At 34.7% G+C, this 25,123-nt stretch overlaps 1 protein-coding gene across 5 annotated transcripts in view; it reads left to right on the forward strand.

The window, feature by feature from the left end:
• Positions 1 to 25,123, forward strand: part of CEPT1 (choline/ethanolamine phosphotransferase 1) — a gene marked incomplete at its 5' end in the record, with an annotated part of 36,691 nt that overhangs the window by 1,951 nt on the left and 9,617 nt on the right. For 2 of the 5 annotated variants that reach the window (XM_082616451.1, XM_082616452.1), the window contains 5 exons: positions 1,771 to 1,815; positions 4,574 to 4,983; positions 9,221 to 9,368; positions 11,495 to 11,636; positions 24,758 to 24,842. In XM_082616451.1, coding sequence (XP_082472577.1) covers positions 4,645 to 4,983; positions 9,221 to 9,368; positions 11,495 to 11,636; positions 24,758 to 24,842 — 714 coding nt within the window. Of the gene's footprint in view, positions 1 to 1,770; positions 1,816 to 4,573; positions 4,984 to 9,220; positions 9,369 to 11,494; positions 11,637 to 17,980; positions 18,066 to 24,757; positions 24,843 to 25,123 lie in introns of all 5 variants that reach the window. The other 3 variants (XM_082616450.1, XM_082616453.1, XM_082616454.1) reach the window with 2 other exon arrangements.

The following is a 25,123-nucleotide window of genomic DNA, read 5'->3' on the forward strand; positions in this document are numbered from 1 at the left end:
TTCCTCTAGTCGTGCCATAAAAGTGGAAAGAGCTGTGTAGTCACCAATTCCTGTGAGAGGACTATAAACATACTGCTGAATCAGCACAGCTCAAAACTTGGAACCCTTAGACATGGGAGGATGGGAATTCTGGAATTTCACACTACAGGTTGGATATTGTGTAAGCTTACCTTATGCTCTGCTGAGCAGTTGGAGATTCCTTTTTTAGTGTGATACTTGTCAGGTGTTCCCCAGTGCTGAACACAGGAATAATGTAGGCAGCATGCTATTATCCTCAGCTGCTATAAGCACAGATGTTCTACATCATAGATTTAAGGTCCACGAATTTTGTATAATTTTAGTAAAGGTATTCATTAAATATCTCTGATTTTATTTTTTGTACCTTTGTTGGACTTTTCACATAAATATTCATGCCTGCACAAAGAAGAATTTGGGTAGACCATATGTGCCCCCTCCTCTGGACTCCCACAGCAGTTTGTTCACAGTATAACTTAGCTGTTTACAAGACTCCCCACCACTACTTTGAGCTTGAGAGCATGGATGGCATATTTCAATCCTTCTGTTTCCTCAAGGGTCTAGAGCAACTAGGTGTTCATTAAATACTAGATGAACCATATTTGTTCATTGTTCCACAAATAAGTACTGATTACCTACCTAATGTTAGGTATGGTCTGAGATTCTGGGACAAGAATATTAAGACATGCAAGGCCCCTGCACTCCTGTGTCTTACATACCAGTGTGGGGAAAAGACTAAAAAACAACAACATCTAGCAAAAAAGTTCAAAATGTGGGAAGTGCTATGAAAGGAGTATCACATTTGAGCCAGGTTATAGCAGAGGAGGGGTATTTGCTGACTACAAGTGGAAAGGTTACAATAGGTATAGGACAGTGATCAGTATTAACATAAACTGAATTCCAGGTGATGAGAATTTTTAAACGTTTAAAATACTCACTTTTACTGTTACAATTTATCAAAGCATTTCCTCAGTTAACAAATAGGCTGTGCTACAAAATTATAGGAATCTTTTCAAGCTAATTGATGGCTTTCTATAACATCAGAATAAAATCTTAACTCCTTGCCAAAGTCTATAAACCTCTGCATTGTCTGGCTTTTCAAACTTTATTTTATCCCACTCTTTCATATGGTTTACTACTGCCCAGCCATAGTGATCCCAGAGGTATGAATAAGAAAAATAAGCTCACTCTTGGGTCAGGGCCTGTTCTCCCTTTCTTGGACTGTTCTTCCTCTTGCTCTTGGAATGGCTAGCTCCTTCTCTTCCTCTGAATTTGGTATAAATACTTCGTCTTCATAGTCTTCAATCACCTTATCTAATAAAATGTGCGCCCTCAACTATTTCCTGGCTCCATACCTTGTTTTCTCTATAGTGCCCATCACAGTGTGTAATGTTATTTGCTTGTTTACCTTCTTTTAGTTATTTTCCCATTGGACATGGGAGCTGGGACCATGTCTATCTTGTTTACTGCACTCAGATATTGGTTGAATGCGTTTGAAACTTGGAATCCATTTTCTCATAAAAACTTATGACTGGTGGGTAGGTTTCTAGGCTAATAACCAGCAATAATTTTAATTTCTTGCATTAATTTTTTAGTTCCTTAGAGTGTGGGTAGAAAAATGACATTTTCTCCTCAACCTTTTGGGCATAAGCTTGACGTTAGATAAAAATCTCAAGTGGCTAAAGTAATTTTTGTAATGTTTGTACCTCCTTTCCGTATTCCCATCTCACATCCTTTTCCTCTTTCTCTCCACAGAGTCTGCTCTTCTATTGTAGCAACCTACACTGTCCTGCTCCCTTGGTATGCTTGCTTTTCACTTGCTGAAATTCAGAAATGCCTCTTTTTTCCTGATACGGTTTTCGTGGCAATAGCCTCCTGGTCTCAGGTGATGGGAGGAAGGAAGAGTGGAGATGGATCTGTGGTAGTGGCAGCAACCTCTGTGGCTACCTGTTGAATGCAAAGTAGCTAACTATATGTCAGTGGCAACATGTATCTGAATTTTTATTTGAAATCTTGTTACTAATAAGCTTCATGGAGACGGTGTTCCAAATTGAAATATTCTTTTTTTCTAATGTATGAATTATATAATGACTAGATCTAGAAAGGTTTGTCAAAATGTAGATTTTTCTAAAAGAGAAATAGAAGGAAAAAAAAATCTAGGTCAGAAGGGGAAAACACTTAGAGGGAAAGTATCAGTTTATCAAATAGCCCTGCCAAATGCTCAAACTTAAAACCATTAGGATCAGTTGCTTGTAGCTGTTTAGTGCCAAAAGCAGGCCAGCATCCTCAATATGTCACTTTTTAACTATAGGAGAATGGAACACTGCAATAATAAAATATAAATTGAGTTGGCTAAACTTTTTATTACCATTTTAAGTGGAAATCCATAAGAGCTGATTGATTATAGCTCACCAAATATGAAAATACATCATTCAACTTGACTTTTGAAAATTTGGCTGCTTTATAGTACAGTATTTTGGTGGTTATCAGTCTGTCATTTCAACTAAAATGATTTTGTAACCAGTTGTTTGACATTGTATAAATATTACTTTAAAACAGTTTTAATCAGTTGCTTTTGGTACAGTTGGGTGTGTGGAAGAATTCTTTGAAATAGTAAGAAATTAGCTTTCATTTGACTTGGCTTGAAAATTATTACAATATTTTTATTTCAGAGCACTTCAGTTAGTTAAATTGGGGTACCGATGATTCTTTATAGATTTTTGAAAATTTATTTAAGTCAGTTAATGACTACAATAACTATTCTCTAAACCAATTATTGAGATACATGATTGACTGAGGTCTGGGATGCCACTTTAGATCATTCGTGACATTGAAATTTTGGAATTTGTTGTTTTGGGGAGTAGAGAGAAGTCATGGGCATGTTTTGCTACCAGATCCATTGTTGAGATGTCCTAGACCCTGTATCACATTCTGTGTTCCCACAGTGCAGCATTTCCGGGGATTTCATATTGCATTCTGGATAGCTTTCTGCCAGGAGATCAGAGTACACCTGTGTTGGTTTAATGCCACTACCCTTTTAGTTCTATTAAGATTTTCTTTTTTTTTCCCTTTTTTAATCCTTTTATGGCTTTTCTTCCTGCTCACTAACCATGAGTTTCCCACAAGGTTCTTTATTCTTTTCCTTTTCTTTTCATACTTAATGCCTTCAAGAAATATTCTACTTTCTAGTCTTTAACTAGGCTTTAGCTTCCAAGTTGAAAACTTGAAATTTCGATCTCTTACCCAATCTCCAGTCATTTGATTTTGTCTAAAACATCTCTACTTACAAGTTGCATGTATGTCGTTCCTACTCTCATTCCGAGATCCCCTCTCACCCACACCCGCCAAAAGCCAAAATAACAAACTGATTTTCCTTCCAAACTCTCCTTTTTGACAGTAGTACCACTAGTCTTTGACTGTTGACTTCTTTTTTCTTCTACTTATTTACCCCTCATATCTAATTCCTAAGTACCTCCCTCTTGATTCTTCTAAGTAGAAATTACTTATAGATTTGACTGTCTTTCATATTTCCATTTTTACCACCCTACTCTAGGCCCTCACCACTTCATACCTTTGATATCACCATACTGATTTTTAAGTGTTAAACTTGTCATTGTTTTCTTACATTGGTTATTAACTTATGATAATTATGTTATTTCTGATCTTTTCGAAGTCAAGTGCAAGTACTTCAGGGATTTAAATTTAAGGTTTTTTATGAACAGTCATCACTTAATGTAGTTACAGTTTTTTCTTACTACTTCAATTTATCAGGTCACTGCTAACACATAAATAGTATCCTCTTAAAGTTAATTTTTTTCATTGTTCTTTATCCCCTCCTGGAATATCATTTATATCCCTTTCCACTAATAAGTTTTATCTTTTAATTTAAACAGAAACCTTGCGTTTGTTTGAACCTTACTTACCAGCTGTGTGAGTTTGGACAAGTTAATTAGCCTCTCTGTGCCTTAGTTTCATTTTCTGTAAAATTAGGGATAATTAATAGTCTTTACCTTCTGTGTGGTTGTTGTGAGGATTAGATGAGTTAATATATAAAACTTGCTTAAAGTGTTTAGTACATAGTAAGTGCTCAATAAATATTAGCTATTCACATTAAATAAATATCTAGTTTAAGACCCATTTGGTTCAAGTCATTCCTCCACTATTAAGACTAATTTGCTAGCTGTCTTTGGGTATGCCTTGGACCTCAGTTTCCATATATGTGAAATGATTAGGTCATTTCTAGGATTTTTTTTTGATTTATACTACTGAAAGCAGTGTGAGATAGAAACAAGAAGATCATGAGCTTTGAAGTCAGATAAACTATAAGGTAACAGGAAGCATATTACTATTAAAATTCTTAATATTTTTCACTTAAAGGTGAGGTTATATGACTTCTTCTGGCTTACATCATCAGTAAGAATTAGAGCTAAAAACAGATCCCTGGTGTTCTGATCCCTGTTTAATATGTAATATTCTATTACCAGTTTGATTTTTTGTTTAATTTACTGACATTGATATAAACAGTGGCTGATGAATATATCTTTTTTTTTTTCCCCAGGTAAAGACTATCCACAAAAAGCTATAAAACAAGATAAATTATACTCCCTAAATTTAAAAAAGGCAAGATCCATGAGTGGGCATCGGTCAACAAGGAGACGATGTGGAGATTCTCACCCGGAGTCCCCTCTGGGCTTCGGGCATATGAGTACTCCAGGGTGTGTATTAAATAAATTGTTTCAGTTACCTACACCACCATTGTCAAGACACCAACTTAAGCGACTAGAAGAACACAGGTATCAGAGTGCTGGACGGTCCCTGCTTGAGCCCTTAATGCAAGGGTATTGGGAATGGCTAGTTGGAAGAGTTCCCTCCTGGATTGCCCCAAATCTCATCACGATCATTGGATTGTCAATAAACATCTGTACAACTGTTTTATTAGTCTTCTACTGCCCTACAGCTACAGAGCAGGTAAGAGGAATTTCTTTAATAACAGATATAAACATTTATTGCATGCCAGAAACCCTATAATTGGGATTTTTAGGTCATTTAACTAAAGGTAAGATAATCTGACAGCTATTTGTCAGCTGTTTTAAAGTATCCTATCATATATATTGTTAATAAAGCTCATAGCTACAACCTACTTTATATACACTATGCTTATGAGAAACCAGAAGCAAAGTGTGGACTCTGATCCCAGTAGATAAATTAATGTTAGTTAAGATTAACATGTAAAATATTCCTTTAAAATCAGTAAGTCTCAATTCTTTAAAAAAGAGTTTTATCACATTTTTAAAAAAATGGCTAATAAAGTCTTAGCAAAGTTTAAAATGATCAGAGAGGAAAGTCTGTGATAGTAAGATGACACAGCTATAAATCAGTCTTATCAAAAGTGTTCTCTTGATTCCAGTAAGAGTTATTGAATATCCCTTTTCCCTTCCTGTAAACATATGTGGCTGATAACCTCAGGAGTATCTCTCTTATTCTAAGAAGGCAAAAGAAGTGTAAGAAAGAAACAGTATAATGTATTTCCTGCTCTGTATCCTGCTATGGCTGCCATTAAAAAAAGGGAAGCATGTTATTGCTTACAAAGACTCTCCCTGGGCCTTCTCAAATATAAGTCTCTCCACTGCTATTCCCTCTTTTACTTTCTCTACTCCTTAAAACCAAAACTGAAACTAGAGCCCTTCATCTGAATGGGTAAATTGATGTTTAATTGATTTTAAAATGTTCTTGTCAAAAAGTGAACTGGGTAAATTAATGTTTAATTGATTTTAAAATGTTCTTGTCAAAAAGTGAACTAAGGTAGTTAGGTAGATGAAGGAGAATCAAAAACATTTATTGTTCCTGTATTAATCAGAATGATCAGCCAGAGGTAAACCAAGAAGATAGAAGGTGATCCTCAACTAAAGCTGTTAAAAGTGACTGAACCATGTAAATCATAATGGCCACAACATTCCTTGTCTTGTTTTAAGCTTGAAGTAATTTTTTTTATGTAGTCTTTTCAGATGATTTTTTGAGATAAAATTATCACCATTTAATTCTTTATACCTTTCTGTTTTCATTAATTCATTTGTTACCACATATAGCTCTTAAAGTAGCTATTGAGGGTCACAGTTACCTATAAAACATACTTAGTTTTTGTTTTTTGTCTTTTGCCAGATGTTTATTTTCCCCTCACCATTGAATACCTTTATTTTAATTCCTCTTTTACTATACAGGTACAGTTTATTCAGATTGTATGGATATATTCTGGTTTCCCCTCATTTTCTTAACTATCTTGCTTTACATCAATCAATAAACTTAAAAATAAACACCAGTACAATTGTTTAAATATGTCCTGGGATTCTTTATAACATTCTTCGAGCTGTTTTACTCTTGGCTTACTTGAGGGCCTGACATATGCTTCCAGAGGAATCTGGTCCAGATCTCACACATCTTTAGAGGTACAGAAGAGCAGGGAACTGGGTTGGTTCCAGTTGAAGCCTTCTAAGTCCTAAACTAGTTCCAGGATGGGGATCAGGGAATGAGAGCAGGGTGGAAGTTAGCTTGGCCACAAATAGTCATTTATTCAACACCCAGAGTATACCAGGCACCATGTTCCCTATAATACTTTTCCTCATCCTCTCTTCTTAAGTGATTTGGAATTATTAGAGTAACCTTAGAATTAGTTAAATCTTTGGGGAAGCTTCCAGAATAGGAACTACACTAATCACAGAGAACTTTTCAGAATGCTGCTGGGAGGACTCAAGGTGGAATATGACTGTACAGTAATAGTTTCCTGATTGATACATTCAGTGTATCAGGCTCTTAACGCAGCTGAGACCAGACTGGCTCCTGAATGAGAAGGCTTTCTTCTTAAAACACCTATGAGAGTTGTGAAATAATGGAAACAAGGAAGAAATATATAAATATTAGTTTAGCGTTCTACAGATTCACCAGAAGAAAGAAAAGTCCAAAGATAAGAAGGCTTTGCTCTCTCTTATATATGTAATAACCATCTTGCTGTTTTCTAGGATTATGTATATACTAATACTTGAAGTTGTCTCTGTTCCAGAGTAACACTTTTCCCCATTAAAATCCTAAAACCCCCAAGAAGTTCCTTGTTTTCTAGTCCCCTAAAGCAGTACTGTTCAATAGAAATTTCTGTGATGATGGTAGTGTTCTGTGTCTGTGTTGTCTGATATGGAGGCCAAGGATACTTCTGGCTATTGAACAGTTGAAATGTACCTAGCAACTGAGGAACTGAATTTTTGGTTTTATTTAATGTTAATGAATTTAAACTAAAATAATCACAGATGGCTGGCTAATGGCCATTGTATAGGACAGTGCAGCTATAGAGAGTTACTGGATTCCTCTAAGAGTAAGAAGCAGTAGACCCAATGTCTAGAAAGGTAGAGTTCTTAGTCACATAAGATAAATCACTTAGTCCAGTGCGCTGGCATGTAAACTATGGTTACAAAACCACAGTTATTGTTTTCCGGGTTTGTAACTCGAGCCTGGGGGAGGTATGTACAATGATCCTTTTAGCAACCTCAGTGTTTTAAAATATGAGATTCCAAGAAAACATTTAAGAGAAGATCTTTACCTTTAATAACTGAGATCTAAATAGACCTCTGTCAGAGAGATACCTCTTTGCAGTGCAGAATATACTGAATATTTTTTGCAGCTCTGAGTAGTTTTAATTTGCAGCCCTGAGCATTTAATATGGTTAACTTGATACCAATATCTGAGAAATATCTTGTGGTTATAAAAATTTTGTCATGGCCTGGGCATGGGAAAATAGTAAAAAGTGATGGAAAACACTCTGACACATTCTTACGGAGAACAGACCAAATAGAAGCTCTCTTTATTTATTTATTTATTTATTTTATTTGTTTTTGGCTGCATTGCGTCTCTGTTGCTGCACGCAGGCTTTCTCTAGTTGCGGCGAGCGGGGGCTACTCTTCATTGTGGTGCGCGGGCTTCTCATCGCAGTGGCTTCTCTTGTTGTGCAATACAGGCTCTAGGTGCACGGGCTTCAGTAGTTGTGGCTTGCAGGCTCTAGAGCGCAGGCTCAGTAGTTGTGGTGCACGAGCTTCAGTATTTGTGGCAGGCAGGCTCAGTAGTTGTGGCTTGCGGGCTCTAGAGCGCAGGCTCAGTAGTTGTGGCGCACGGGCTTAGTTGTTGCTCCGTGGCATGTGGGATCTTCCCAGACCAGGGCTCAAATCCGTGTCCCCTGCACTGGCAGGCAGATTCTTTACCACTGCACCACCAGGGTAGTCCCAAAGCTCTCCTTTTTTAATTCACTACATTTAAATTCAGTATTAGTGATTCAGTTTCTGTCTGGGAAAAGAGAAACCATTCCTTGAAAATGTGACCATAAATATTTGAAAAATAATATAAGCACTCTGTCTAGTAAGTAGATCATTATTTTCCTAGTGTTGTTTCATGGAACATTGAAGAGATGCCTAGAGCCCGTGCTCCACAACAAGGGAAGCCACCGCAATGAGAAGCCTGCACACTGCAACAGAGTAGTCCCCGCTCACCGCAACTAGGGAAAGCCCACCCGCAGCAACGAAGACCCAGCATAGCCAAAATAAATAAATAAATAAATAAAATAAATAAATTTATAAAAAATAATAAATAAGTTACATGCTCAAATAAGTTTGGGAAATGGCAGCATGTTGTATCCCCCTTGAGTATGCACAATATGCTTTAGTGAATAATCACAATATGCATTAGCAATCTTAAGGGCTAGAAGAAGTCTGGCAATTGAAAAATCTGTTTTAACATTGTTTAATCCAATGTTACCCAAGTGAGTTTAGCATGGAAATTTTCTTTTCGTGTAATACCTATAAGCGTCTTGAAAGATACAATTTGGGAAAAACTGTACTGGATTATTCATTAATTGATTCTTAGAATCTAAATGTTAGGAGAGATCTTAGAGAAGTTACCTAGCCTAATCTCTCATGGGATTTCTATATTATCCCTGTGAAGTAGTTATCCAGCATCTGTTTGAGTACCCCTACAAAGCAAGGAATCTTAATTCTCTTATAATTCTGATTGTTTACAGAAGTGTTTCATTATGTAGCACCTGGATCTTCTCTCCCATAGCCTCCAACTTCTCTGAAAAATGAAGATAAAATATCTGCAAGTAAAAATATATTAGCCAGATATAGTAATTAATATGTCTTATTACTCTTGCTTTTCTTATTTTATTTCGCAGGCACCTCTGTGGGCATATATTGCTTGTGCATGTGGCCTTTTCATTTACCAGTCTTTGGATGCTATAGATGGGAAACAGGCAAGAAGAACCAATAGCAGTTCTCCTTTGGGAGAACTTTTTGATCATGGGTGTGATTCACTATCAACAGGTATTGTTGATTTTTTAATATTAATGATTAACAGAGTTAAAAGGAATATGATAAACAGTGATAATAAGATAAATAAGAGGTTCCTGGTGTTATAATAGTTATCAGAGTAAGTGGTTTTTTGTATTACAAGTTTTAGTATTTTCAAAAAATATAAATCTGGTTAATATTTGTTCATTATTTGGTGGTATTGGGAAATTTAGAAATTAATTTCTACTTAAGTTATTTTTAACCCTAAATATTATTGTTTTGGCACCTGTTTTTAAATTCTAAGGGCATAAATTGTTATCATGAAAAAATCTCATAAATTATAGATGAGAGTTCAATAATGGGAGACTAGGAAATTCGTAGTCTTTATATTTAAATGGATACTATGTAGACATTTAAAATTATGTTGTAGACTTGAAGTATAACTGTGATAATGGGCTTGGATGCAAAGACTAGAAAAAAATACACTAAGGTGCTAGCAATAGATAGGTTACTGTAATTAGATTATATGTGGTATGTCTTTATTTGTACCATTTAAAAAATAATATTTTGGTAGTTTTTTAGAGGGAAAAAAGAAATTAGAAATTAAGTGACAGTTTCTAACTGGTCTTCCTTTGAAGAAATCCCCTCACCCTGACTTCCCACCTGCCCCCGACACACACACACTTATTTTTTTATTTAGCAGCTCAATTGGTTTCTTGTCATTTGGCATAGCATTTAAAATATTTTAAAAGAAGCAAACAAAAACCCTTGATGGTTTTACCTTGTGAACTCAGATTCACAGACGTAGGTGTATGCTAAGATCATTGTTTCAGTGTATCCTGACAGCAGCTTGCTTAGTAGAGGGGAAGGAACAGCTAAGCTCTTATAAAGGCTAGTTGGGCATCTTGAAAGGCTATTATAATTTAATTAGTTGGCAGCAGAATGATAGGTGTCCTGTTTTTTAAGTGATAGTCATTTTTGCATTAGTAGTTTGAGTTCCAGAGTTTTATAGCAAGTCCTTTTTTTTTTAATGTATATTACCCATAATGAAATCTGCTAAATAAGAAAAGACAACTAGGTCCCTTTGTGAATTATCTAGGCCTTTTGTTTTTCTTTGTTTTTGACCTTCTGCCTTGTAATTTTTCACTGATAACTGGTACTATAGAGTTGGGGGAATACAGACATACCTCAGAGATATTGTGGGTTTGGTTCCAGACCACTGCAGTAAATATTGCAATAAAGCGAGACACACAAATTTTTTTGGTTTCCCAGTGTATATAAAAGGTATTTTTACACTACACTTTAGTCTATTAACTGTGCAGTAGCATTATGTCTGAAAAAACAATGTACATACCTTAATTAAAAAATACTTGGGCTTCCCTTGTGGCGCAGTGGTTGAGAGTCCGCCTGCCGATGCAGGGGACATGGGTTCGTGCCCCGGTCCGGGAAGATCCCACATGCCGCAGAGCGGCTGGGCCCGTGAGCCATGGCCTCTGAGCCTGCGCGTCCGGAGCCTGTGCTCCGCAACGGGAGAGGCCCCAACAGTGAGAGGCCCGCATACCGCAAAAAAAAAAAAAAACTTTATTGCTAAAAAAATGCTATCATCTGAGCCTTCAGCAAGTTGTAATCTTTTTGCAGTAGTAACATCAAAGATCACTGATCAGAAATCATCATGACAAATATAATAATAATGAAAAAAGTTTGAAATATTTTAAGAATTACCGAAATGTGACACAGAGATACTAAATGAACAAATGCTGTTGGAAAAAAAAAAGGCACTGAAAGACTTGCTCAATGCAGGGTTGCCATAAACCTTTAACTGGTAAAAAAAAAAAAAAAAAAAATGCAGTATCTGGAAGCATAGTATCTGCAAAGTGTAATAAAATGAGATATGCCTGTACTCCAAAAAATGCTAAAGTATTTTAGTTGCTTTCAAGAAGTTTGGTTCCACTAAGTGGTGTAGTGAAAGAAGAGATTGAAATTACAGGGTAAATGATAATGTAAAAGATTATATTCTACTTTCCTGTTTGCATAGATAACTGAGAGGAGATTGTACGTTCACGGCATGTTTTCTTTTTGCCTCATGTAAAATCATTTCCAGCTCAGTTAATGTTTGTTATTCAGATTTTTCAGTTTTCATTGTGATCTTTCTTTTTCAGTTTTCGTGGTTCTTGGAACTTGTATTGCAGTGCAACTGGGGACAAACCCTGACTGGATGTTTTTTTGTTGTTTTGCTGGGACATTCATGTTCTATTGTGCACATTGGCAAACATACGTTTCTGGAACATTGCGATTTGGAATGTAAGTAACACTTAATGGTGATTTTGTTTTCTCTTTCAAATATGTAGAATGTTGCTTATAGGTATTTGAGTATTAGGACTTGATTAAATCACTAGTTTAGTAAATAAAAGTTTAAAAGTCTCATTATTTTAGCTACTATGTAACGGCCTCAATCATGTGTCCTTCTGTCACACTTTTTAAAAGGAAATATTAGAACCTCCCAACCAATATTTTTAAAGTAACATGAAAAACAGTAGGCCCTTCACTCATATCCACTGTATTTCCCTCAGACAAATTCATTTTTCTTTTTCCCCACTGTTATTCACCTTAACACTATGTTTTACTTTGACACATGAAAATGTATTTTCAGGAAAGAAAAGATAGTTTATGAAAGCAAAGAGCAACTCTTATCTCTAAATATCATAGCTTAATTAGATTTTATTCTTTTCACATCGTTTTATTTATGAATCTATAAATATCTAAGCTCTTGATAATTTAGTGGATATGAGCACACCATATAGATTACTACTGCCAACAAAATGCCTAACAATTTAAAAAATGAAATAGAAACTTTCTTCAAACTCCGAAGTGAATAGTTCCTACCTGGTGATTAGTACTTTTCCGTAAATATTAATGAGTAAACCAGTCTTGGAACAAGGTTAAGGATGGAATTCACCAACCGGTGTTTAATTAAGTATCACAGATCCTATTTACACTGCTCAAGTTAGTCTTTTATTTTTTTAATGGTGTAGGATTAAAAGATAACCTGAGAAAAGACTCTGAAAACTTCATGGAATATCAAAATAAAAATCTTGATGTCAAATGATAGGAGAATATCTTAACCTAATCTCTCATTAAGGCAAATCATTAATGAATTTTAAGATTTTAGATCACTGATAAACTTAGTTTTCTAGGCCTTGAAAAAGCCAGAATGCATAGAAATTTTTAGCTGTTCCCTACAAGTTCACTTCAGGTGATTTTTGCTAACCTTGTTTAAATAGAATTTAAGATGTTCTTATGACAGTAAATGAGTAATTATTAATACTTTGGATGTTAACTAAAAGACATGTCTTGGAAGAATGTAAAAATAAAGGGATTTAGAGAACATGTTTAAGGCACATCTCAAGTGACAGTAGCGGACGTGAGTGTCCAGTTGAGAACTGTATGCCTGTGCATTAATCAGCAGTTTATACAATGATCTATGCTCAGAAAATACTGAAGATATCTGGTATTAAAAAAGAGCAGTAATCGAAAATATTATATGCAGATGTTTTTCCTCAGTATTTTCATAGCCTTTACATTATCTCAGTAATGTTTTCATAGTTTTTTTCTGCTTTAGGTAAAAACCACAAATTATGATAGGCTTCTAAGATCACTTGGTTTGCCCTAATTCAGTTTTAATTGTTAGCGATGTTACTGTTTTCAAAAATAGCCGAATTTGTAGTATCTGTTTTTCACATAGTTGATGTTCATTGGTTATTATCTCACAGTTAACTTTCAGACCCTTATTTTGAAAGCTTATCTAGCCCTAATTTATTTTCTTTCCCTTTCAAGTAAAGCAGCACCAGCTACATGGTGTAGGAACTGAAGGAAGGAAAGAAAATGAACCGTGGAAGCAAGGGAAGAGTTAAATAGACAGTGTTTTTAGGAGTGATTTGCTATCACAACTTTCTTTTTGCCGGTCTTAACATTTCCCTTGCAGTGTATTCCTTTGATGAAATATGTACTTGAAGAACTGCAAGCAGTTCTATATTGTTAAATCATAAGATGCTTATAGGGGTGTGGCAGGAGATAAGGCTGGAGAAGATCCAGAAAATTGAGGGCCTTCTATGTCCTGCCAAGAACTGAGGGCTTTTTATCCTGAATCTATTGAGAACCTTTGCAGGACCTAAAGCAGGGAAATGACAAAAGTACCTTTTGGAAATACCAGTCTGGCAACAATTTGGAGGGTGAATTGGAGTGGGCTGTGACAAAAGTAAGAAGATCCCTTAGGAGGCATCATCATAATTAAATGTGAGGAACAATGAAATCTGAACTAGCACAATGACAGTGCTATCGAAGAGAAAGGGATAGGTTGGAGAGAGACTTAAGAGGTAGAAACTGTAGGACATAGCCTGTATTTGGTTATGGAGAATGAATGAGAGAGCAGAGACTGGAATGACTCCCAGTTCCCTTCCTTGGGTGGTTGGATGGAAGGTGGAGAAAGGCCCTGAAGGGAGAGGAACCTATTCAAAGGAATAGTTTTATCCAGAACATGTATGTGAGGGATTTTAGACATCCAAATAGAATGAGAATAGCAGAAAACAGAGCAAGCCTAGAAAGAAGCCCATGAAAATTATTGAACAGCCAGAGTAGGAGGAGGCATACCAGAATGAAAAGCCAGTAGAGGGATGAATTTCAAAAGAGAACAATGCTAAGTGCTGCCAAGACTCAAAATGAGGCCAGACTGTAGGGAACAGAAGTGAACGAAATAAATAAGCACACAGTTAATACAGATTACTTATAAAATGTGTAGCTGGGATGGGAAGGAGCAAGGCATCAGTTAGAGGAGCAAACATGGGCTCAAAGGAAGAAGGGGTTTGTATTTTTAATGGGAAAATTTTGAACATACAGAAGAAACTGACTTAGAAAAGAGATTGAAGACACCTGAAGAAAAGGGGCGGGGGTGATGTATCGAGCTTAGATGGCTAAAGATGCAGGACCCAAAGGAGTAGAGTTTTCAGGCAGTTGGGACTAGATTAGGAGCACACTCTCCCTCTGAGACTGCAGTGCTTCCTTATAATGGTGTGAAAAAATATCTAGAAATATCGAGACCAGTTGGGATTAATTTCTCAGTTTAAATTAAATATTTGTATTGTAAAGGATTTTTTTTAAAATTGAGTTTCTTTCTTTCTTTCTTTCTTTCTTTATTTATTTATTTAAATTGGCCGCGGCTTGCGGAATCTTAGTTCCCCGACAAGGGATCGAACCCATGCCCTTGGCAGTGAAAGCATGGAGTCTTAACCACTGGACCTCCAAGGAATTCCCTAAGGGATTGGTTTTGATTTGGGAAAACTGTATACAGTTTTCTGAAATCTTGCATCCACATTAAAGCAACACCGAATTTAGTTATTTTTAAAATTAAAAGCAAGCTACAACCTTCATAGAAATAAATATACTGCGAGTGCTTTACATTTAAGGAAATATTTCTAAAGTAGTTTTAAAAATGCCATTTTAGATTTCACATAGTTTTTAAGAGCAGATATAATAGGCAGATGTATAGTAGCTTAAATATTGAAGTAAAGTTTATATGTGTAGAAGAGAAAGTCCAAATTTTATTTATTTAATTAGGAAAGGTCAATCCTTAAATATAATTTGAGAAAAGAAATTTTTAAAAATCACTTGCTTTTTCTTCCTCCTTAGGGGAAAGCAGCCTTAGGCATCTTGGGAATTTTATTTTAAAACATTTTTATTTTAATTGTTTTATTTTGATATTTATACACGAGTGACAAAAAAATCACGAGGTTTCTCTAATATATATGTAATAAATCCAGGTTGTTATATGTTTAATAACCTTATAAAATAGTATATTTACCAAAGAAGAAATTTTGTTTGTTTTCCTTAGTCTCCTAATGTCCCTATTTTTAGTTTTTAAGTGTGCTTGCACAAAAAATGGCATAATAATTTATCCATAACTAAATAATTTTCATTCACAGTCAGGTATTGTGAAAAAACCAATGTGATTTGGATACTTCTTCCCTGAAAGTATGAGCTATATCTTTATTCTGATTACTAAAATCTGATTTGCTAAAAGCTGCCTTGCACAGAGAATATCAGTACCTGTCATAGCTAGACAGACCTCTGTCCTGACAGTGCTTCTGGACTGAGTAAGTAGAGAGCTGATGGAGATGGGTACTGCTCATGGGGACCTTCCAAACCCAGCTTAGACCTTTAGGATTTTTACTAGCCTGGATATGAAAAACTGAGGGAGGGATATGGGCTTAGAGGCTAGAACTGCATAGAAGGATTGGGTTAGTGGAAGAAGAGAAGAATTATGAGTTGAAGCTCATTTGTAAACGTTTATAAAATATTCTTTTAATGTTTATGGATTATATTAAATGGAAGAGTTCACATTTCTTAAGACCTAAACCCTCTATATCCAGATACTTTTAAGTATATAACTTGTAGATGTATGTATAGAATCATTTTTATAAATTAAATGCTTAGAAACCCTAAACAATCTATAATAAGATTATATTTCTGTAAAACATAGGTCTTAAAAAATCTTACACACTGTGAAAGGTAAAACTCTTAAGTTATCGCTTCAGAAAAAAAATACTCTTGTTATCTTTTTGGGAGAGAATGAAAGAAAGGAATTTTAATAGATTGAACTCAGGCCAGTGTGTCTTGCCTCAAGTGTTATCTCCAAATTATCTGTATATCAGCTTGGGCAAGGCCCATGACTTTTGTGGGCCTCATTTCCCAATTTGTAACGTAAGAGTTTTGGATACGTGATATCTAAGGTTCCTTCTGAGAGCCTATTACTTTTACAGATATTATTTCTAGTGTGCTTATTTTAGTTATAGCAGGCAGAGTATCTTCACTTTATGACATTTTTCAATTCATGCATCTAGGATTTCACATTTACATTAGCTAAAAAGCCTGCCACCAACATTTATTCCTATGTAAGTAAATAACTTCTGGCTTTTTCTTTTCTGTAGTTAATTGAAAAAAGTTAATAGTCTGTGTATTTACTAGTAGTGTGACAAATCCAGTTCATCTTCAAATCCAAATAACCTCTAAAGAATAAGTATTCAAAGTCCTGCTACTTGCAAGTAATTAAAAACTGTTGTCCATCATATTGTGTTGGCCAAAAAGTTTGTTTGAGTTTTTCCGTAAGATGTTATAGAAAACCCCGAATGAACTTTTTGGCCAACCCAATACGTAATCCACTTTCTGTGGATTAAGAATTAGGAAATTTCCTATATATAAAATAGATAAACAATAAGGTCCTACTGTATAGCACAGGAGACTATATTCAATATCCTGTAATAAAACATAATGGAAAAGAATATGAAAAAGAATATATATTATATAACTTATCTATTTATAAAGTATGTTATATAACATATACATACTATATATACATATTATATTTTATATATACATATTATATTTTATTAACTGAATCACTTTGCTGCACACCAGAAACTAACACAACATTGTAAATCAACTATACGTCAATAAAAAATAAAAGAATTAGGAAGCTTCCTACTGAATTCCTATATAGGATCTGCCTATCTTTAAATGTTTAAGATTTATCGCATGAATTATTAAATACCAGAGATTTTCCTTTTAGTTTCTAGTTTACCTGTTTTGTTTTGTTTTTTTCCCAGCAATGATTCATTCATTTGGACTCTGCCCATTTAAATTTTATCAAATTATTATAGACAATATCCTAAAACAACTACAACATTTGTATTAATGTAAAACCTAGATTGTAGTTTGAACTATCAGATCATCAGGTAAAATCATGGACCTCTTTCTATCTCATTAGCATTCCTCAGTTCTTAATTTTGATTATGTAGTTTTTATTTGAAGCCTGTTCTATACTACTACGCTATTTCTGTCACCATTGAATTGGATGTTTTAACTATTTTTACGACTAATAAACTAATCCAATATAGTAGAGAGTTATAATGCTGATGGGGAATTAAGGGAAGAGAAAGGAAAAAGGATAAGATTCTTAGACTAGAGGTTATCAGGAAACAGGATAAGGAAATGGCCAATTTGATTTTTGCTTTGGCCTTATCAAAAGAAGTCATACTTTCACTTTCCCTCTTGCCCCTTCCACATCCATGTGGTAATTTTACTGAAATAGCAGAGGTAGGAGCAGGATGAGGTGTGGAGAAGTGAAGGGTATAAGATGATTAGCGGTTTTTCAAGCACATAGATAGATGACTGTCCGCTGGGGCTTCTGAGAAGCATTTCTATCCACAGGGAAGTCTGGATAGGTTCTGGCACTGAGGGGACCTGAATCACAGACAGTGTGATTATTTGGCAAGTAGTAGTCACCATTCCTAGGTAATTAAGAACTGACTGCATTTTTAGTTCCAGTGTTTCCAGCTGCCTATTTATAAGTCATTTATTCAGCGTATTACACTTTTAAATTTTAAACTTTTATACTGTTTTGATTTGAGTAAAAAGTATACCTGTATGCATAAGGATAGTAATTGTACTGTATAAATTGCTTCATTGAATCTTTAGATGTCTTTATAAGGAGAATGCTACATTTTAAATCTATTTTTGCTACCTTGTTTTAGTAGGGCTCTTTAGCAAAAGCTCTGAGTAAAGTTATTTTGAAATGTTTGTTTCCTTATGCATAGATTCGATGTTACAGAGTCCCAGATCATAATTATAATATGCCAGCTTCTCACAGGAACCCTGGGTCCTTGGTTCTGGAACTTCACGGTAACTGCTAGAATATTCATGCTGTCCAGTGAACAATGGCATGAACTCAGTAAAGACGGCACCTTTGTCATGCACAGAGTAACTTAAAAACAAAAATTCAAAAGTCTTCTTGTGGTATTTCACAGACAAACAGGTTATTAGAAAACAAATAATTTTAAGATATAATAGGGCAATAAAAATCCACCCTATTAAACAAAATTTTTTGAAATATAATATTTCTGGTGATTTGATGCTAAAAACAATTCTCTCTCCCATTTACCTACTGTACCTTGTAACATTTTTGCTCTATGAAATATTTTTGAAACAAATACCTTTCCACCATTAAACAGAACTTTTTGATATTTACATTTTTAACAAAATAAAGCAAGCAGAGTTTTCCTTAGATAGGTAAGTTGAGAGGACTCTTTATAGTAATGTAGGAAAAATTCTGTTTATGTATTCTCTTAATATTCTTTAAGAAACCTGGTACTAGTTTTTCTGCTTCTATTAAATGATCTTGGTTTTAAAAAAATAAAAAATTTAATGTTAGAAGCTATTCTCACTTCTATTTGTTTTGTTTACTGTTTTCCTCTCTTAGTTGTGCTTTAAAAACTAAGTATTCTTAGCTTTTCATGTTACTGTAGTTATTCTTTGAATACCCTCCTTTTTCTGTTTTGTTTTGGTAAATACCTATTTCCTGAATTAATGCTAAGAGAGTAAGTAATATCTTTTTTTCTTTCATATTAGAATTGTAATTTTGGCCTTAGGACTTTTGAAAGTTTAAAAAGATTTATTAAGAAATGGTTTCCCAGTGGAATTTTGCAGAATCCTTCACACTTTAGTATGAAAAGGTTTATTTACAAGAAAAATAGATTTTTTAAAAAATTTTTGCAGTTTAGGGAGTATTGGGGAACTGTTCATATTACAGATCATTCTATCAATACAAGGCTGCATTAGGTTTCGTGCATTGAGTCCCCATACCCAAACGTGCTTCAATAATATGATAGCAATAGTGAGTCTCTGATAGCAGTTCTTTCTGAAAGGTATCTTGATCTTGTAGCATTATAAATCCAGTTATTCAATGGTAGTAATGATGGCTTTGGGGACAAATCAGTAGTGAGGGATATTCTACATCATGTTTTCAAATAAACTTGGAATATGAAGTATACTAAAAAGTACTATAGGCATGTTTTAGGAGCAAAACTAAAGCCATTTTCAATTGAATTTACAATGTATTGGCATAATTATTTGTGGGATTCCCACCTAGAGTAGAATGATGTGCATAGCTCAGGATGTGTCATCCTTTAGCACTCCTTTACCCTTAACCTGTTTCTGGTAATTTCTCCAAAGACCTGAAGCTTTTTATGCTCACTGCAGTTGTCTAGATTTATAATTTTTGATAGCTCATTTATTAATATTAATTAAACTTACAATAGGTTTTTTTCCACCAGTGTTCTTAATGAAATTAATAGTCAGGATACTGACTATTATTTACCTTCACCTTGTCTGTCTATGATAACAAAGTACCCTCTGTTTATAGAGCCCTTCCTATTAAAATGTTTCTAGAACTAAAGCATTTTAACATCATGAAAAATGTTTTGGAAATACATTTTTTCTTCAGATGTACTGTCTTCACTTTTATCAGTTGCTAACTTGCAGAGATTTTCCTTTGCTTTTAATGTGTGTTGCTTTAACTGATTTGGTCATTGAAATGAAATTGTCAGATGTACTTTCTTTTTTCTTTACAAAGTCAGAGGAAAATATAAGCTTCAGAAAGAGTTGTTCTTTGTAATTTGTTTCCAAATTATTTTAATTTATTAGCATCTAAACTCCTGTGTTAGCTATTGCCTGTGGTATTCTGCCATTTTAGGGAAAACTGTGATAGAATGCAAGAACCTTCATCCTGAAACATACAGACATCTTAGTGATAACAAGTTAAAAACGTATGACAAATGTTTGTCCCCGTTGATTAGCAGACTAAAAATTAGAAGAGTTTTAGTACTGTGTAGGAACAACACTAATTCCTTTCAAGGCTCTGCCACTTATCATTTCTGTAACCTTTGAAAAGTCACTTACCCTATCTGACCAGATTTCCTCATCTATAAAATAGTGGTAATATTTCCTACCTCCTAGGATAGTTGTAAAGATTAAAAGAGTAAAGCATGTTATGTGCTGACTACAGTGCTTGTCATAGTGTTTATTATCATTATTATTATATTTTAAAACCTGTGTTAGTAATTCCCAATAATTTCCAGATTTCTCTCAAAATTGATTGTGCTATTTTGAGAGGAAGAATATGTCCATGATCCCTTTATTTAACTCTGAGATGATTACTAAATGAGGTGAGAGGACTGTCTTCTAATTTTTCTGTTTCCAACAGTGATAAGGATAGGCTGCCCCCTTAAATTTGAGACCTACACTTTAGTTCCTCTTAGAGGACTTGTTCTATGCTAGCTTTTGCCTATTTTTCTCTTATTCAAAGTCACTGGGTGGGTTGTTGTTTTGTTTTAGTCTTCTCAGATAGTCTAAAGATCTGTATAGTCACTCATGTGGTAGATAATACTGTTTTAAATAATTCAACTTATCTCAAAAATAGATGTTTAGACTTTCTCTGTATATAACACTTGACTTTAAAATACTCATAGTTGTCTCTCAGCTATATAGTTAATGTTATTAACATTAAGCCTGTCTTGCCCCTTATGAAGGGTAGGAAGTAAAATATTGGAAGGCAGTATGTTGAATTTCTAGGTCAATCTTCATTCCAGTGTACCAGTACTTCACCCACCCTGCTCCCTAGAACATCAGATCCATTTACAAATAATTGCAAATCTGTAGTTAACAGCAGTCTAATCCTTGACTAGGACTCCAGCCCCCTTCAATGACTTCCTAAGCAAAATGCTTCTCTTAAAATAGTAGCTAACAAGTCAAATTGTACAAATCAGAATTTCTATGACATTGCAAATCTAGCCCTAGTGCGTATTCTCTGTTAAAACCAAGCTAGTAGCCAACCCAGTGACAACGAAATTATGTTTATTATGTATAGTTTAATTTAAAAAATTATGTTTCCAAATTAACTGCAAGTATATCTTTGAAATGCATATGCCATATGTAGATGAAAACTAGATTAAATTGTCTTATTTCTGATATTAAAAATGCTAGGAAATGACGATTAACATGCTTATCAACGCTCACAGAATGTCAGTTAAATCCCTTCACATTCCTCAGTTAATGCTGAGTCTTGTTGGAATTCAAACCAAATGCATTTGTTAGGAATCTCTCTGAACACTAAGAAATAAATATGAGACATTCAAAATAGAAATTTTCTTTATAGTTAGCTAACTTAGATGGTTTGGCGTTGTTGCACCCCTTAATCACTTTTAAAAGCTGTACTTCTCATGTAATAACTGTCCTGATCAGGGAACTTTTTAAGCTGTCTTTCTCTGGTAATGAAGCTTCCCTAGGATCCTCACTCCAACTAGAAAGCTTCTGTTTCTTGTTCAGAAGTTAAAATTACTCATATTTATTTAGGACACCTTGATATTCTGTACCTCTTAATCAGTTGACCATTAGGATGTTGTAAGGAGTGATGGGCCCAAGGGATTTGTTATGAGTGTTGAAGGTTATTTTCACTGTGAACTGCCACACTTACAGCTTCCCTGTCAGAAAAATGGGAGAGCTCAATCTCCACAACTGGTTTGCTTTTCTCCATCTTTCTTCTGTGACAACCATCAGAATGGGTTGTTTGTTGCTGGCTTGTTGTAGTAATTTAAGTGTGTTCTGACCAGAGTACTCATGGATTATCCACAGCAGTTGGGGAAGTTCTTTTTGTCCTTTGACAAAACCTATACTAAAATAAAGTAGAAGTAAGAAATTATTTAAGCAATACCAGTCAAGATATTTAAATACTTTCATGGTTATAGAAAATTATGTTTATTATCATCTAATTTCCCCCCTCTGAAACTTTTAGGCTGTGAAAATCTAATGCTATAGTTAAGAGACTTGTTTTCCCATGTCTTTTTTAAAAAGTCACTCTGGTGTTTTAGGTGGTTTTCTACCACATAGCCCTTGTCCCTTGAAGGGCTTATTTTTGGTGTAGTTGTGGAGGTTGATTTTTTTTTGTTTTTGTTTTAGAGAAATAGTTCCAACACTCGGAAATATTATCACCCATGTTATTGTTTTGAAAGTAACAAGTGACTACAGAAATGCCAAATTCCTGCCTTATATAATATTCTCCCTCTAGATAATTATGTCTTTCCTGCATAGCCAAAAAGCGTAAAATGAGCCCCCTCCTAATATGTGTTACAGTAAATTCAACCCATATTGAGAGACTTCTTAGTGGAAGGGTGGAAAAATGGACTGTCAGATAACCACTTCTCTTCTAAACAGAATCATTAACTCTTGTTCACTGTTAATCATTTCTGCCACCTGTCCCACTTAGCTTGCTTAGTTTCTCTCTTTCCGGATGGCCTCGCACTGCACGTTTTTTCATTGACAGTCAAGATTAGAGCCACACATCCAGAAGTGGTGATAGGCAATTCTCATGATTCAGAGCAGTAGGGCTTTATCCTGGAGTACAGAGTATTCCACTAAATCAGATAATCACACAGGAAAAAAATGTTCTTAACTAATTACCAACTGGTAAGTAAGTTTTCCCTGGCTCTCCCTCCTAACATTAAAGCATTGTTGATCTAAATTCAGTGATAGTATCTGAACGGTTTACAGAATTCTGTCTTCCAAAATTTCCAAACAGGCTAATCCATAAAAATTTCCCAGGAATCCCAATTTGGGCTTTGTAAAGATCTTTCATGTTTCCTAATCTCTTTTACTTACATTCATCCAAGGTAAAAAGATTAATTGCATGAGGTTCCCTCCATTTTTATTTTGTAATTCTATACTTCTGGCCCTTCCCCTCCCAAAAGGCTACTTCACATATCCAGCAAAATGTTGTAAGATGTCTACCCTCCTCCACCCAAGACAGAGTCGATCATCTTTGACACCTGCTTAGTCTCCTGAGTCTGCTACTGAGTGTAATTCCCCTTATTGGCAACATCACTCACCAGGTCAGCTCTACAGATTCTTTTGAGCCTAATTCAGTCCATTTTTTTTTCAATAAATGTGTATATCAAGATAACTACATCACTATATGTTTGCAGCTTAATATGCTTCTATTTAAAAAACATTCTTGAGCAATCAAAGATAATTTTTTTTAGTTGTGAGAGATTGGTTTCAATCTAGTTATTTATTATGAGCATAAAACTTACATATCTTAAGCTCACATGATAGATTGTCTGCTTGAAGTATCAGTTTTAGAAATGGGGGCTCTATTCTGCTCTGGGATTTGAACCCCCTTGCTGTTGTTGCTATCAGTTTTCTTAGACTGACTTTTTTTTTAAGTTTACCTTCTTAATAGATAAATTATTCACTTTGTTTAAAAACTAACATTATAAAAAAGGTGTGCAGTGAATAGTCTCCTTCTCATCCTCATCTCCAGCTGTCCAGTTCCCACACTGTCCTCTCCAATAGGTACCCACTGTTCTTAGTTTGTAATGTATCTTTCCAGAAATTTGTTATGTAATTATCGGCAAAAATTAAAATGTAATATTATTTTTCTTCTTTTTTTACGCAAAAAGTTCATATATACATTGTGCAGCATTTTTCTTCACCCAATATAACTTTGATATTTTTCCATGTCACCACTAGAGAGCTACCCCACTCTTTTTTTAAAGCTACCCAATAGTTCACTGTATGGAAGTACCATAATTTCTATAACTACTCCCTCACTGAGATATATTTTTAAAGTTTTGCAACTATTAATCTGTAATAAATAACCTTGTACAGACATTTTGTGCAAGCATATCTGTAGGGTAAATCAGTAAAATTAAAAGGCATTTATTTGGATCCAGTAATCTGAGAATGACAATCTCAAGATATAAAAAATGCTAGTTTACAGAAGGAAAGGAACACCACTTTTTGCTTTGCTCCTCAGTCTTCAGAATATGCCCATATTCTTTTTTCAGACTTTCAGGCTTCTAATTTCTACTGCCCTGTTTTTGTACCAGGTTTGTCTCTTCTTGACTGTAAGATCATTTTCAGCAACCTCAAAGCTAATTCTTGGCTGCTTTCAGTATCTTCTTTCCAGACATCTTAGAGTAGTTGACCTAATAAGCATAAGAATTTGATTGAGAATTGGGTGAAGTTTTTTTTTTCACACCCATATCATGGAAGGCATTAAATGAATATATCTAAAGGGCAGTAAGTTTTGCCAAGGTATCAGAGATTTATGTTACTTTAGTAAAAGCTCACCATTTCTTCCATTTGATACTACAAAGCACTTATTTCAAGATCTCATATTATATAGCAGTACAATGCAATCCTCTGCTTGACATTCAAAATTTAATACACACACACTTTTTTTTTTTTTTTGGTGAGAAAGGTTAAGCTGTAGTTTCAGCCCAACTTCAATGAGTCAGAAATTTTCTTTAGAAAGGAGGGGTTTTTATTGCTCTGTGAAATTCATCAAATTAAATTAAAACGCTCTGGATTTTATTTGATTTTGCTCATAACAAATTTTTGACACCTCCTTTTCCCCTTTCCTCAATATTTGAGATTTTTTTATATTGTGCATGATAGAGGAATGCTGCTAAGCTTGCAAGTAATTAACTTGAAATTGTTTTGAGTAATTCTGCTTTTTTGGATTTTTTGTACCTAATCAGAATTGATGTGACTGAAGTGCAAATCTTCATAATAATCATGCATTTGCTGGCAGTGATTGGAGGACCACCTTTTTGGCAATCTATGGTAACTCTGCACATTGTGTATCCCATGTAATGCATGTTGTCTTTTGCTTGTGTTTTTCTAATATAGTATAATCCAGTTAAAGGATGATATGTAAAAGTATTTTATTCTTTCTGAAAACAAAACGTAACAGCAATGATAGGACACAAACTTCTCTTTAGGGCATAGTGAATTTTACTACCTGGAGTTACGTTGTACAGTAGATCCATTTCAGGGTTATTTTTTTTTCTTTTCTTTGCGGTACGCGGGCCTCTCACTGTTGTGGCCTCTCCCGTTGCGGAGCA

The sequence above is a fragment of the Mesoplodon mirus genome, assembly GCF_964341445.2.
Source record: "Mesoplodon mirus genome assembly, chromosome: 3".
NCBI classification, from domain to species: domain Eukaryota; kingdom Metazoa; phylum Chordata; class Mammalia; order Artiodactyla; family Ziphiidae; genus Mesoplodon; species Mesoplodon mirus.